Genomic DNA, 15960 nt, shown 5'->3' on the forward strand with positions numbered 1-15960 from the left:
TAATGCCTTAATAACAACATTACAGCAGCGTAACCAAGGACCCATCCTTATGCCAAACACGTCCGGCAGGAGTGTTATAACACCTTAATAACTACCTGTAACAACTATGTTATAACACCGCTTTAACCGTGTTATACTAGCAAAACAATCTCATTTAATCCAAGAACAACCAGCCGAGGTGTTATAACACCCTTATAACAACCTTTCACAACAGCACCAGTGACACGGTCATTACACGGTCATGAGTGTTAGTTACATGGTAATTACAGATCACAGTGGTAACCTCTCTGATGTGTGCTGCCTGGTCCTTAATCTGTGTCTCTGTTCCTCCCCCAGGGTCCTCAAGGCCCCCCAGGAGGTCTGGGCAACCCTGGTAACCAAGGAGAGAAGGTGAGGCTTCTGAGGGGCTCAGGGGCTCAGGGGTTTGGGGGTTCAGTGAAAGACGATTCCACAGGGAGCGGAGGAGCCTGACCAGAGCTCACCCTGACCTGTTCCACTGCGGTCTTTGAGTGGGTGTTTCCTGAATCCTCACCTTGCCTGCTGTGTGAGTCAGCAGCGGCTGTCTGTCCTCGTGTGCTTTCCTGCGTGTGTCTCTGTGTTCCTGCGCCAGGGGGTCTGTCTAACCTTGCCTGTCTGTCTCCGTCTGCAGGGAGAACCTGGAGAGTCTGGACCACCTGGTGTAGGAGGAGAGCCTGGTCCTAAGGTCAGACATCACAATTCAATTCATAACTGAATCGTCCAATGGCCTGCTGGGTGTGTTAGAGTGACAGGCTCTGTTGTCCAATGGCCTGCTGGGTGTGTTAGAGTGACAGGCTCTGTTGTCCAATGGCCTGCTGGGTGTGTTAGAGTGACAGGCTCTGTTGTCCAATGGCCTGCTGGGTGTGTGAGAGTGACAGGCTCTGTTGTCCAATGGCCTGCTGGGTGTGTGAGAGTGACAGGCTCTGTTGTCCAATGGCCTGCTGGGTGTGTTAGAGTGACAGGCTCTGTTGTCCAATGGCCTGCTGGGTGTGTGAGAGTGACAGGCTCTGTTGTCCAATGGCAGGGCCCTCGTGGGGAGCGTGGTGAGAAAGGAGAGGCAGGACAGCCCGGTACAGCTGGACCCGCAGGAGTGAAGGGACCCCCTGGAGACGACGGACCCAAAGGAAACCCTGTCAGTACACACAGTGTACATTACACTCTACAACACAGAGCGTAGCACACATATCATACTCCTCTCACTGTGTAACATACTGTATAATAAACACACACTGCAGATAATGCAGTTCTGAATTAGTTCAGTTCTGACCATCACACCTACCGCTGTGATTCCTAAGGCATTTTCTAAACTCACCCCCTCCTCTCTCCTCTCTCCCCTCTCCCCACTCTGCTCTCTCCTTCCTCTGTCTCTTTCCTCTCGTGTCTCCTCTCTCCTTCACTCTCTCAGGGCCCGGTTGGCTTCCCTGGAGACCCTGGTCCCCCTGGTGAAGCCGGTCCAAGAGTGAGTATCACCCGTCTTCCACACAGTCCTGTCAGGATCCCCAAACCCACCAGCGCATCCCAGAAATTCCCTGGAATGCCACAGTACGTGTCCTAACGATGTTCCTTCTGCGTTCGCTCGCCCTGTGACACTAACTGGTATCTCTCTGTGTTTCAGGGTCAGGATGGAGCAAAGGGAGAGAGGGGAGAGGATGGGGAACAGGGACAAGCAGTGAGTCTTCTCTTCATTCTTTATTCTCGGACTTGTGTGAGGGTCTGTGCTCCTCTCTCTGTGTGAGGAGTGTCTCTGGGGTCTGTGTGAGGGTCTGGACTCCTCTCTCTGTGTGAGGAGCGTCTCTGGGGTCTGTGTGTGGGTCTGGACTCCTCTCTCTGTGTGAGGAGTGTCTCTGGGGTCTGTGTGAGGGTCTGGACTCCTCTCTCTGTGTGAGGAGTGTCTATGGGGTCTGTGTGAGGGTCTGTGCTCCTCTCTCTGTGTGAGGAGTGTCTCTGGGGTCTGTGTGAGGGTCTGGACTCCTCTCTCTGTGTGAGGAGCGTCTCTGGGGTCTGTGTGTGGGTCTGGACTCCTCTCTCTGTGTGAGGAGTGTCTCTGGGGTCTGTGTGAGGGTCTGGACTCCTCTCTCTGTGTGAGGAGTGTCTCTGGGGTCTGTGTGAGGGTCTGTACTCCTCTCTCTGTGTGAGGAGTGTCTCTGGGGTCTGTGTGAGGGTCTGGACTCCTCTCTCTGTGTGAGGAGTGTCTCTGGGGTCTGTGTGAGGGTCTGGACTCCTCTCTCTGTGTGAGGAGTGTCTCTGGGGTCTGTGTGAGGGTCTGGACCCCTCTCTGTGTGAGGAGTGTCTCTGGGGTCTGTGTGAGGGTCTGTGCTCCTCTCTCTGTGTGAGGAGTGTCTCTGGGGTCTGTGTGAGGGTCTGGACTCCTCTCTCTGTGTGAGGAGTGTCTCTGGGGTCTGTGTGAGGGTCTGGACTCCTCTCTCTGTGTGAGGAATGTCTCTGGGATCTGTGTGAATCACTTAACTGTCTTTTTCTTAGGGCTCTCCTGGACCTACCGGTGAAGCTGGGCCTCCAGGACCCCCAGGAAAGAGGGTGAGATTATTTGCACCTCCGGAACAGGTCACCCTCTGCACTGCCAGTGGTCACCAGCAGGTGGCAGGCTGCGTTCCAGTTGGGGTGTGAGGCGGTTCAGCTCGTGAACCGCCCTCGAGTATAAATGTCTGCAGAAGGTCCTCCAGCTGCTCATCCTGTGTCCGATTCTGCCATGTGAAGATTTTCCTGGCCTCCTCGGCTCATTTTTAATTTCTCCGTGTCGTCGTGTTCTTTCTCAGGGTCCTTCTGGAGCGCGCGGCGCAGAGGGGCGCCAGGGAGAGAAGGGCAGCAAGGTGAGAGGTCAGGGGTCACCGCTCGGATGGGGTGGGGGGGTGGGGGTGAGTGAGGTTCATGAGGACCCCCAATTGCACACCCTGATTTCTCCAAGTTTTCTCTCTCTCACACCCTAAACATGACTGTCTCTCCAGTCTGTCTGTCTGTCTCTCAATCTGTCTGAGTGTCTCTCCAGTCTGTCTGTCTCTCAATCTGTCTGAGTGTCTCTCCAGTCTGTCTGTCTCTCAGCCTGTCTGAGTGTCTCTCCAGTCTGTCTGTCTGTCTCTCAGTCTGTCTGCCCCTGTCTCTCTTCGTCTCCCTCCCAAGCACTAACCCCTCTCTCTCTGCCTCTCAGGGAGACCCTGGTGCCACCGGACCGGCAGGGAAGACGGGTCCAGTTGGACCTCAGGGACCCCCTGGGAAACCAGGAACAGAAGGGCTGAGGGGCATTCCAGGATCAGTGGTGAGGGTCTTGGGAATACTGGACAAACACACACTGTGTATATACACACACATTGTATAGATCACTGTATACACACTGTGCTGTATAGATCACTGTATAGATCACTGTATACACACACTGTACTGTATAGATCACTGTATATATCACTGTATATCACTGTATACACACTGTACTGTATAGATCACTGTATATATCACTGTATAGATCACAGTGTACACACACTGTACTGTATAGATCACTGTATACACACTGTACTGTATAGATCACTGTATATATCACTGTATATCACTGTATACACACACTGTACTGTATAGATCACTGTATAGATCACTGTATACACACTGTACTGTATAGATCACTGTATATATCACTGTATATCACTGTATACACACTGTACTGTATAGATCACTGTATATATCACTGTATATCACTGTATACACACTGTACTGTATAGATCACTTTATATATCACTGTATAGATCACTGTATACACACACTGTACTGTATAGATCACTGTATATCACTGTATACACACTGTACTGTATAGATCACTGTATATACACTGTACTGTATAGATCACTGTATATATCACTGTATAGATCACTGTATACACACTGTACTGTATAGATCACTGTATATATCACTGTATAGATCACTGTATACACACACTGTACTGTATAGATCACTGTATATCACTGTATACACACTGTACTGTATAGATCACTGTATAGATCACAGTATACACACACTGTACTGTATAGATCATTGTATATTACTGTATACACACTGTACTGTATATCACTGTATACACACTGTACTGTATAGATCACTGTATAGATCACTGTATACACACACTGTACTGTATAGATCACTGTATATATCACTGTATATCACTGTATACACACTGTACTGTATAGATCACTGTATATATCACTGTATAGATCACAGTGTACACACACTGTACTGTATAGATCACTGTATACACACTGTACTGTATAGATCACTGTATACACACTGTACTGTATAGATCACTGTATATATCACTGTATATCACTGTATACACACACTGTACTGTATAGATCACTGTATAGATCACTGTATACACACTGTACTGTATAGATCACTGTATATATCACTGTATATCACTGTATACACACTGTACTGTATAGATCACTGTATATATCACTGTATATCACTGTATACACACTGTACTGTATAGATCACTTTATATATCACTGTATAGATCACTGTATAGATCACTGTATACACACACTGTACTGTATAGATCACTGTATATATCACTGTATATCACTGTATACACACTGTACTGTATAGATCACTGTATATATCACTGTATAGATCACAGTGTACACACACTGTACTGTATAGATCACTGTATACACACTGTACTGTATAGATCACTTTATATATCACTGTATAGATCACTGTATAGATCACTGTATACACACACTGTACTGTATAGATCACTGTATATATCACTGTATATCACTGTATACACACTGTACTGTATAGATCACTGTATATATCACTGTATAGATCACAGTGTACACACACTGTACTGTATAGATCACTGTATACACACTGTACTGTATAGATCACTGTATATATCACTGTATATCACTGTATACACACACTGTACTGTATAGATCACTGTATAGATCACTGTATACACACTGTACTGTATAGATCACTGTATATATCACTGTATATCACTGTATACACACTGTACTGTATAGATCACTGTATATATCACTGTATATCACTGTATACACACTGTACTGTATAGATCACTTTATATATCACTGTATAGATCACTGTATACACACACTGTACTGTATAGATCACTGTATATATCACTGTATACACACTGTACTGTATAGATCACTGTATATATCACTGTATAGATCACTGTATACACACTGTACTGTATAGATCACTGTATATATCACTGTATAGATCACTGTATACACACACTGTACTGTATAGATCACTGTATATCACTGTATACACACTGTACTGTATAGATCACTGTATAGATCACAGTATACACACACTGTACTGTATAGATCATTGTATATCACTGTATACACACTGTACTGTATATCACTGTATACACACTGTACTGTATAGATCACTGTATATATCACTGTATACACACTGTACTGTATAGATCACTGTATTTGTACACTGACACTGTAAAGACACACTAACTCTGTATGATTTAACACTACATTTTTACACTAAAGCCCAGTGAAGGAGCATCAGGACTCCTCTGGGCAGCAGGTCCACCAGAGGCCAGGATCCATTGCACACAGGGGGCTCTGAGCTGCTGTGAGGGAGCGTGTGTCTGTATTAACCCCCTCTCCCCCTCTCCCAGGGAGAACAAGGCGCCCCAGGTGCGACTGGACAGAGGGGACCCCCCGGACCCATGGTGAGGACTACCTAAGTCTCTATGTTCTTTAGGATATTAACTCTCTATAAGGAAGCTCTCTCTATATAAAGCTTCTATCTAAAGAGTACATTGAATATGAATTCGAAGGTACAGTGTATACAAACTGTCTCTATAGGGCACACTCTATACTAACCCTCTCTATTTAGGTACTCAGTATTAATGGTGTTTATAAGGTACACTCTATACTAATCCTTTCTATAGGGTACAGTCTATATCAAGTCTCTCTATAGGGTACACTCTATACTACCCCCCTCTGTAGTGGTACACTTTATACTAACAATCTCTATAGGAAGCATTCTAAATTAACCCTGTACTCTGACTCCCTACACTAAGCCTCTCTATTGGCCAAACACCATACAAGCTCTGTCTATGGAACACACTGTGCAAGTTCTGTCTATAGGGCACACTCTATACAAGCTCTGTCTATAGGGCACATTATACAAGCTCTGTCTGTAGGGCACACTCTATACAAGCTCTGTCTATAGGGCACACTCTATACAAGCTCTGTCTATAGGACACACTGTGCAAGTTCTGTCTATAGGGCACACTCTATACAAGCTCTGTCTATAGGGCACAGTATACAAGCTCTGTCTATAGGGCACACTCTATACAAGCTCTGTCTATAGGGCACACTCTATACAAGCTCTGTCTATAGGGCACACTATACAAGCTCTGTCTATAGGGCACACTCTATACAATCTATCTTTATAGGTTACAGTCTATAGAAGCTCTGTCTATAGGGCACACTCTATACAAACTCTGTCTATAGGGCACACTCTATACAAGCTCTGTCTATAGGGCACACTATACAAGCTCTGTCTATAGGGCACACTCTATACAATCTATCTTTATAGGTTACAGTCTATAGAAGCTCTGTCTATAGGGCACATTCTATACAAACTCTGTCTATAGGGCACACTCTATACAAGCTCTGTCTGTAGGGCACACTCTATACAAGCACTGTCTATAGGGCACACTCTATACAAGCTCTGTCTATAGGGCACACTCTATACAAGCTCTGTCTATAGGGTACAGTCTATACAAGCTCTGTCTATGGAACACACTCTATACAAGCTCTGTCTATAGGGCACACTCTATACAATCTATCTTTATAGGTTACAGTCTATACAAGCTCTGTCTATAGGGCACACTCTATACAAGCTCTGTCTATAGGGCACATTATACAAGCTCTGTCTATGGGGCACACTCTATACAAGCTCTGTCTGTAGGGAACACTCTATACAAGCTCTGTCTGTAGGTTACAGTCTATACAAACTCTGTCTATAGGGAACACTCTATACAAGCTCTGTCTGTAGGTTACAGTCTATACAAACTCTGTCTATAGGGCACACTCTATACAAGCTCTGTCTGTAGGTTACAGTCTATACAAACTCTGTCTATAGGGCACACTCTATACAAGCTCTGTCTGTAGGTTACAGTCTATACAAGCTCTGTCTATAGGGCACACTATACAAGCTCTGTCTATAGGGTACAGTCTATACAAGCTCTGTCTATAGGGCACACTATACAAGCTCTGTCTGTAGGGCACACTCTATACAAGCTCTGTCTATGGGACAGACTCTGTATGAACCCTCTGTAGTCAGCTCTGTACAGTAACTCTCTCTCTCCACCTCCCAGGGTCCCCCAGGGCTGCCAGGCTTGAAAGGCGACCCGGGGTCAAAGGGCGAGAAGGGTCACCCTGGATTAATCGGTCTGATTGGGCCCCCCGGTGAGCAGGGAGAGAAGGGAGACCGGGGCCTCCCGGGGCCTCAGGGCAGCACCGGGTCCAAGGGGGAGACTGTGAGTACGGCAGCATGTACCCCCCGTACCCCACTACTACCCCACACATCCTACCCCATAAACTTAGCCCATAAACCCCTACAGTATTCACCACCTGTTCCACTGCCCATTTCTTGATTCATTGCCCTGGACACCCCGTTATTTCTGCTGTACACCCTGTCTATCCCCTACACCCCGAAAGTACCACCCCTCTGTACCCCCACATGGCTCTCGCAGTCACCCCTCTGTACCCCCACACGGCTCTCGCAGTCGCCCCTCTGTACCCCCACACGGCTCTCGCAGTCACCCCCTGTCTAGGCCGTCTCCCTAAGTGAGGTCTGTGCTCTGTTGTTTCTTAGGGAATGCCTGGATCTACTGGCCCCCTGGGCCCTGCTGGACCCCCTGGCCTGCCTGTGAGTGTGACCCCTCTTTCTGCATCTGCCCCCCACGAACCCTGTGTGTACCCCCACCTCTTTCTCTACTCTTTCCCTGTTCCTCCCTCCCTCTCCCCTCTTCTCTCTGTACCCCTTTTCCTTTCTCCCTCTCTCTCTCCTCTCTTTGTACCCCTGTTCCTCTCTCCCTCTCTCCTCTCTCTGTACCCCTTTTCCTTTCTCCCTCTCTCTCTCCTCTCTCTGTACCCCTGTTCCTCTCTCCCTCTTTCTCTCCTCCCTCTGTACCCCTGTTCCTCTCTCCCTCTCTCCTCTCTCTGTACCCCTGTTCCTCTCTCCCTCTCTCCTCTCTCTGTACCCCTGTTCCTCTCTCCCTCTCTCTCTCCTCTCTCTGTACCCCTCACTCAGTCTCTGCAGTGCCCCCTAATAAGCACTGAGGGAGCAGGACTGACTGTTCTCTCTAGTTTCTCTTTCTGCGCCACTGAGGCTCAGACCCACTGAACCTCTTCTCTCTGTGTCTCTCAGGGTCCCCCTGGTCTCAAGGGTGCGAAAGGAGCCACGGTGAGTGTTTCTGTCTCGGCTGTGTCCGCACCGTGTGTCGATGAGCAGCTCTGGGAGCGTTTGCTTTTCCTGTTCGTGGTGCCTCAGTCTTTCACCGTTTGTCTTTTTTAGGGCTCTGCTGGTCCTAAAGGAGAAAAGGGTGTACAGGGACCACCTGGACCTCCGGTAAGTGTCCACATCAATCATCCTAGACTGTCAGGTCACTTACAATCTGAAATGTCAGTGTGTCTGGGATCTGTGTGAGGGTCTGTGCTCCTCTCTCTGTGTGAGGAGTGTCTCTGGGGTCTGTATGAGGGTCTGGACTCCTCTCTCTGTGTGAGGAGTGCCTCTGGGGTCTGTGTGAGGGTCTGTACTCCTCTCTCTCTGTGAGGAGTGTCTCTGGGGTCTGTGTGAGGGTCTGTGCTCCTCTCTCTGTGTGAGGAGTGCCTCTGGGGTCTGTGTGAGGGTCTGGACTCCTCTCTCTGTGTGAGGAGTGCCTCTGGGGTCTGTGTGAGGGTCTGTGCTCCTCTCTCTCTGTGTGAGGAGTGTCTCTGGGGTCTGTGTGAGGGGCTGGACTCCTCTCTCTCTGTGTGAGGAGTGTCTCTGGGGTCTGTGTGAGGGTCTGGACTCCTCTCTCTGTGTGAGGAGTGTCTCTGGGGTCTGTGTGAGGGTCTGGACTCCTCTCTCTGTGTGAGGAGTGCCTCTGGGGTCTGTGTGAGGGTCTGGACTCCTCTCTCTGTGTGAGGAGTGTCTCTGGGGTCTGTGTGAGGGTCTGTGCTCCTCTCTCTGTGTGAGGAGTATCTCTGGGGTCTGTGTGAGGGTCTGGACTCCTCTCTCTGTGTGAGGAGTGTCTCTGGGGTCTGTGTGAGGGTCTGTGCTCCTCTCTCTGTGTGAGGAGTGTCTCTGGGGTCTGTGTGAGGGTCTGGACTCCTCTCTCTGTGTGAGGAGTGTCTCTGGGGTCTGTGTGAGGGTCTGGACTCCTCTCTCTGTGTGAGGAGTGTCTCTGGGGTCTGTGTGAGGGTCTGGGCTCCTCTCTGTGTGAGGGGTGTCTCTGGGGTCTGTGTGAGGGTCTGTGCTCCTCTCTCTGTGTGAGGAGTGTCTCTGGGGTCTGTGTGAGGGTCTGGACTCCTCTCTCTGTGTGAGGAGTGTCTCTGGGGTCTGTGTGAGGGTCTGGACTCCTCTCTCTGTGTGAGGAGTGTCTCTGGGGTCTGTGTGAGGGTCTGGACTCCTCTCTCTGTGTGAGGAGTGTCTCTGGGGTCTGTGTGAGGGTCTGGACTCCTCTCTCTGTGTGAGGAGTGTCTCTGGGGTCTGTGTGAGGGTCTGGACTCCTCTCTCTGTGTGAGGAGTGTCTCTGGGGTCTGTGTGAGGGTCTGGACTCCTCTCTCTGTGTGAGGAGTGTCTCTGGGGTCTGTGTGAGGGTCTGGACTCCTCTCTCTGTGTGAGGAGTGTCTCTGGGGTCTGTGTGAGGGGCTGGACTCCTCTCTCTGTGTGAGGAGTGTCTCTGGGGTCTGTGTGAGGGTCTGGACTCCTCTCTCTCTGTGTGAGGAGTGTCTCTGGGGTCTGTGTGAGGGTCTAGACTCCTCTCTCTGTGTGAGGAGTGTCTCTGGGGTCTGTGTGAGGGTCTGGGCTCCTCTCTCTGTGTGAGGAGTGCCTCTGGGGTCTGTGTGAGGGTCTGTACTCGTCTCTGTGTTTTAGGGGTGCCTACATTCTCTCTCATGCCCCCTCTTTCCGTCCCTCTTTCCCAGGGGCCCCCAGGAGAGGTGATCCAGCCGCTGCCCTTCCAGATGCCCAAGAAGTCGAAGCGCTCCATCGACGCCAGCATGCCCCTGTCCGACAGTGGGGACGCTGCGCCGGCCGACTCCACGGGCTCGGAGTTCCTGCTGGGCAGCGAGGGCATGGAGGAGATCTTCGGCTCCCTGAACTCCCTGAGGCAGGAGATCGAGAACCTGCGGCACCCGCTGGGCACCAGGGACAGCCCCGCGCGCACCTGCCAGGACCTGAAGCTCTGCCAGCCCGACTACCAGGACGGTAGGAGAACCGTGGGGCCCACTGGACTTTAAAGGAGGACGGAAGAGTTTATATGATTACTGTTGTGATATTACACAGGGGTGAACCGGTCAGCCCTGGGGCCAATCCCTGGGGTGCTGTCTGTGTGGAGTCTGCATGTTCTCCCCGTGTTCACATGCGTTTTCCTCCCACAGCCCAAAGACATGCTGGTGGGTTAATTGGCTTCTGGGAAAAGTGGCCCAATTTCTGTGTGTGTGTGTCTGTCCTGCCACGTGCCTGTCTGTCTGTCCACATACGTGCCTCTCCGTGTGCCTGCAGGGGAATACTTCATTGACCCGAACCAGGGCTGCGCCAGAGACTCGTTCAAGGTGCTCTGCAACTTCACTGCTGGAGGAGAGACCTGCATCTTCCCAGCCAAGAACATACAGAAGGTGAGACTGTGACACGCCTCTACCTCCCCCTGTTGGTACACAGAGGAAGTGCCACAGCTGACTCTCCCTCTCTCCCTCCCTCAGGTGAAGATGGACTCCTGGTCCAACGAGTCTCCGGGCTCCTGGTTCAGTCAGTTCAAGACTGGCAGCAAGGTGAGGCTCTTTCTCTCCTTCTTCCTCCTCCTCCTCCTCTCTGTCTCCTTCTCACTCCTCTTTCTTCCTCTCACCCCTCTCCCTCCTCTCTCTCCTCCTCTCCTCCCTCTCTCTCCTCCTCCCCTGGGCTCTGAGTGTCAGTCTGTCAGTGTCTGGCAGCCTGTTTCCCTGCGAGTGACAGGTTGTAAAACCAGAGTGCCTGTACTCACCCCCTGCCCCTGCTCTCCAGCTGTCCTATGTGGACTCCGATGGCGAGCCAGTGGGCGTGGTCCAGCTGGCCTTCCTGCGGCTCCTCAGCGTCTCGGCGCGCCAGAACTTCACCTACCACTGCCACAGATCCGTCGCCTGGCAACAGGTCTCCACCGGCGACTACTCCAGGGCAATTCACTTCCAGAGCAGCAACGAGCAGGACCTGACCTACGGCAACAGCCCCTACATCAAGGCCCTGGAGGACGGCTGCTCTGTGAGTCAATACTCAAAGACAACGCAGGCTGACACAGAGTCAGTACAGGCTGACAGAGTCAGTACAGGCTGACAGAGAGTACAGACTGACACAGAGTCAGTACAGAAAGAGTCAATACAGACTGACAGAGAGTCAGTACAGGCTGACACAGAGTCAGTACAGAAAGAGTCAATACAGACTGACAGAGAGTCAATACAGACTGACACAGAGTCAGTACAGGCAGACAGAGAGTCAGTACAGACTAACACAGAGTCAATACAGACTGACAGAGAGTCAATACTGACTGACAGAGAATTAGTACAGACTGACACAGAGTCAATACAGACTGACAGCGAGTCAGTACAGGCTGACAGAGAGTCAGTACAAACTGACCCAGAGTCAGTACAGACTGACAGAGAGTCAATACAGGCTGACACAGAGTCAGTACAGACTGACAGAGAGTCAATACAGACTGACAGAGAGTACAGACTGACACAGAGTCAGTACAGACTGACAGATAGTCAATACAGGCTGACACAGAGTCAGTACAGGCTGACAGAGACTCAATACAGACTGACACAGAGTCAGTACAGGCTGACAGAGAGTACAGACTGACACAGAGTCAGTACAGGCAGACAGAGAGTCAATACAGACTGACACAGAGTCAGTACAGGCTGACAGAGAGTACAGACTGACACAGAGTCAGTACAGGCTGACAGAGAGTCAATACAGACTGACACAGAGTCAGTACAGACTGACAGAGAGTCAATACAGACTGACACAGAGTCAGTACAGGCTGACAGAGAGTACAGACTGACACAGAGTCAGTACAGGCTGACAGAGAGTCAGTCCAGGCTGACAGAGAGTCAATACAGACTGACACAGAGTCAGTACAGGCTGACAGAGAGTACAGACTGACACAGAGTCAGTACAGGCTGACAGAGAGTCAATACAGACTGACACAGAGTCAGTACAGGCAGACAGAGAGTCAGTACAGACTGACACAGAGTCAGTACAGGCTGACAGAGACTCAATACAGACTGACACAGAGTCAGTACAGGCTGACAGAGAGTACAGACTGACACAGAGTCAGTACAGGCAGACAGAGAGTCAATACAGACTGACACAGAGTCAGTACAGGCTGACAGAGAGTACAGACTGACACAGAGTCAGTACAGGCTGACAGAGAGTCAATACAGACTGACACAGAGTCAGTACAGACTGACAGAGAGTCAATACAGACTGACACAGAGTCAGTACAGGCTGACAGAGAGTACAGACTGACACAGAGTCAGTACAGGCTGACAGAGAGTCAGTCCAGGCTGACAGAGAGTCAATACAGACTGACACAGAGTCAGTACAGGCTGACAGAGAGTACAGACTGACACAGAGTCAGTACAGGCTGACAGAGAGTCAATACAGACTGACACAGAGTCAGTACAGGCAGACAGAGAGTCAGTACAGGCTGACACAGAGTCAGTACAGGCTGACAGAGAGTACAGACTGACACAGAGTCAGTACAGGCTGACAGAGAGTCAATACAGACTGACACAGAGTCAGTACAGACTGACAGAGAGTCAATACAGACTGACACAGAGTCAGTACAGGCTGACAGAGAGTACAGACTGACACAGAGTCAGTACAGGCTGACAGAGAGTCAGTCCAGGCTGACAGAGAGTCAATACAGACTGACACAGAGTCAGTACAGGCTGACAGAGAGTACAGACTGACACAGAGTCAGTACAGGCTGACAGAGAGTCAGTACAGGCTTTAGGTGTCAGAAATTCACCCCTCTCCCTCTGTCTCCCCCAGAATCGGAAGGGCTTTGACAAGACCGTGCTGGAGATGAACACGCCCCTGGTGGAGCAGCTCCCCCTGCTGGACGTGCTGTTTACAGACTTTGGGGAAGAGAAACAGGAATTTGGCTTCGAAGTGGGACCTGTCTGTTTTCTGGGCTGAGCCCCACAGTGACCAGCACACACACACACACGGACACACCCACGGACACGCACGGACACACACACTCTGACAGACCCAGGGACCATGCTCCACACACTTCACAGGGCAGGAAAAACGACGGACAACACGTCAGAAGGAAGGATCACTAAACGCTCCTCGTGGAATAAAGGGATTCGTCATCTCCGGTGCTGAAGAACAGGGGCCCGGACCGGCCCGGCGTCTCCGAACCTCTCCCCCTCTCGCGCTCTTCCTGTCTGCGCCCGGCTGCCCCCCCCAGCCCGCCAAGCCTGCCTAGCCCACCTCGCTCCCTCTGTCTCCCGCACACGCCCCAGCCCCGCCCCTTCCCGCGGGTCACTTCCTCTCTCGCCTGGCCTCGCCCGGGTAAACACAGGGACAGGGACAGAAGCCCTCACCTGGGTTAGCTGTCAGGACATCGTCGCTGGCGAAGGGACTGTGGCCGGTCGTACGCAGAGCCGCGTCCCGAGCTCTGGTCATAGGGCAGGGGTCCCAGCCCCCGGCGCGCAGTGGAGGGGGCTCAGCGCAGGACAGAGGCTCCCAGAGGCTCCCAGGGCTGTACAGCCTGGTCCCGCTGGATGTCAGGGCAAGACAGTGAGTACAGGAGTACAGCACAGCGCAGTACAGCGTGGTGTAGTATAATACAGTGCAGTATAGTGTGGTATATTGCAGTATATCACAGTGCAGTGTGGTACAGTGCATTATATCGCAGTGTGGTACAGTGCAGTATAATAGTGCAGTATATCACAGTGCAGTGTGGTATAGTGCAGTATATCGCAGTATAATACAGTGCAGTGTGGTACAGTGCAGTATATCGCAGTATAATACAGTACAGTGTAGTATGGTACGGTGCAGTATATCGCAGTATAATACAGTGCATTATATTGCAGTATAATACAGTGCAGTGTGTTATAGTGCTGTATAATAGTGCAGTGTAGCACAGTGCAGTGTGGTACAGTGCAGTATTTTACAGTGCAGTGTGGTACAGTGCAGTACAATAGTGCAGTGTGGTACAGCGCAGTATATTACAGTGCAGTGTGGTACGGTGCAGTATAATAGTGCAGTGTGGTACAGTGCAGTACAATAGTGCAGTGTGGTACAGCACAGTATATTACAGTGCAGTGTGGTACAGTGCAGTATATCACAGTGCAGTGTGGTACGGTGCAGTATATTACAGTGTATTACAGCGCAGTACAGGGCAGTCTCCCCTCTCTGACCCCAGCTCTTTGCCCTTACCTAGGAGACCCGTGACTCCAGTGTGGCCCCGGGTCCCGGTGTGGTCCCCCAGGTGGATTCAGGGGCTGGGGGGTATTTATGAGTATTTATTTGTCTATTTATACAATCAGGTATCACTAGAAAGGGGAGGGGGGAGGGGGGAAGGGTCCAGGTCTCGCCAAGGCTCGAGGTTCGTGAGTGCAACTGTCTTCCCACCAGCGCCAACGGGCAGCGCGGGCCTCCGAGGGGCTGCAGAGCTGCGCCTGCCCCTGCTGCCGGGCGGGGCGGCCGGGGGCGTGTTCTCACGGGGAGGAGCCAGCGGGCGGGGCTGGGGGCGGGGCCGGGCGGGGCCACAGGCGAGGGGGCGGGGCCGGGCGGGGAGCCACACGCAGTCGACTCCGTGTGCGTCGGGCTGGACCAGAAACATCTCCTGTTCTCTCCGGGTCTGTGAACAAGCGAATCGCCTCCTCTGGTGCTCACGCAGCCTGTCCGTCTGATCCGCGCCAGGCGGAGGGGGTCAGGGACGAACAGCTTCAACGCGATCCGAGAAAAATCAATGGTGCTGAAAAGAAAAAAAAAGTATTATTTTATAATGTTTGTAAGTAATTTTTTAAAAGTTTGTTTTCTGTAATATATAATCTTGAAATGAGATGGCTGCTGCCTTCTGCCTGCTGCTGTGCCTGTGCTCTGTGCTCCTCCAGCTCTGCCCTGCCTCCCCCTCCCCCTCTCCCTCTGTCTCTCCCTCTGCTCTCCTGCTCTCCTGCTCTCCTGTCGGCGTTGCGCTTCATCGTCTTCATTCCTTCCTCGGCTTGTCCTTTTCGTTTTTTGTGTTCAGAGTCTCCCATTAAACCACACGCCAATGCAAAACTCTCCCTCAGTGTCCGTCTGTGTCTCTCTGTGGTCAGGGGTGTGTCCGTGTCCTGAGGCCGTCTGGTTGTGTCTCTCTGTCTCCACCTGTCTCCCCTCTCCTCTCCACCTGTCTCCCCCCTCACTCTCTCTCTCTCTCTCTCCTCTCTCTGTATCTCTCCACCTGTCTCCCCCCTCACTCTCTCTCTCCTCTCTCTGTATCTCTCCACCTGTCTCCCCCCTCACTCTCTCTCTCTCCTCTCTCTGTATCTCTCCACCTGTCTCCCCCCTCACTCTCTCTCTCTCTCCTCTCCCTGTATCTCTCCACCTGTCTCCCCCCTCTCTCTCTCTCCTCTCTCTGTATCTCTCCACCTGTCTCCCCCCTCACTCTCTCTCTCTCCTCTCTCTGTATCTCTCCCCCCT

General features: G+C 51.1%; 1 protein-coding gene across 1 annotated transcript in view; it reads left to right on the forward strand.

The window, feature by feature from the left end:
- The window catches only part of LOC148813629 (uncharacterized), a 64712-nt gene extending 49151 nt beyond the window's left edge, over window positions 1–15561 (forward strand). Inside the window, exons 55-72 of the mRNA XM_088908073.1 lie at window positions 337–390; window positions 650–703; window positions 1043–1150; window positions 1424–1477; window positions 1634–1687; window positions 2500–2553; window positions 2793–2846; window positions 3182–3289; window positions 5687–5740; window positions 7400–7561; window positions 7900–7953; window positions 8455–8490; window positions 8602–8655; window positions 10215–10497; window positions 10795–10907; window positions 10992–11060; window positions 11290–11523; window positions 13315–15561. Coding sequence (XP_088764199.1) covers window positions 337–390; window positions 650–703; window positions 1043–1150; window positions 1424–1477; window positions 1634–1687; window positions 2500–2553; window positions 2793–2846; window positions 3182–3289; window positions 5687–5740; window positions 7400–7561; window positions 7900–7953; window positions 8455–8490; window positions 8602–8655; window positions 10215–10497; window positions 10795–10907; window positions 10992–11060; window positions 11290–11523; window positions 13315–13461 — 1746 coding nt within the window. The 3' untranslated portion in view covers window positions 13462–15561. The remainder of the gene's footprint in view (window positions 1–336; window positions 391–649; window positions 704–1042; window positions 1151–1423; window positions 1478–1633; window positions 1688–2499; window positions 2554–2792; window positions 2847–3181; window positions 3290–5686; window positions 5741–7399; window positions 7562–7899; window positions 7954–8454; window positions 8491–8601; window positions 8656–10214; window positions 10498–10794; window positions 10908–10991; window positions 11061–11289; window positions 11524–13314) is intronic.
- Window positions 15562–15960: the final 399 nt, after the last annotated feature.

Source organism: Atractosteus spatula (assembly GCF_055471065.1).
Source record: "Atractosteus spatula isolate fAtrSpa1 chromosome 10 unlocalized genomic scaffold, fAtrSpa1.hap1 SUPER_10_unloc_1, whole genome shotgun sequence".
Taxonomy (NCBI): domain Eukaryota; kingdom Metazoa; phylum Chordata; class Actinopteri; order Semionotiformes; family Lepisosteidae; genus Atractosteus; species Atractosteus spatula.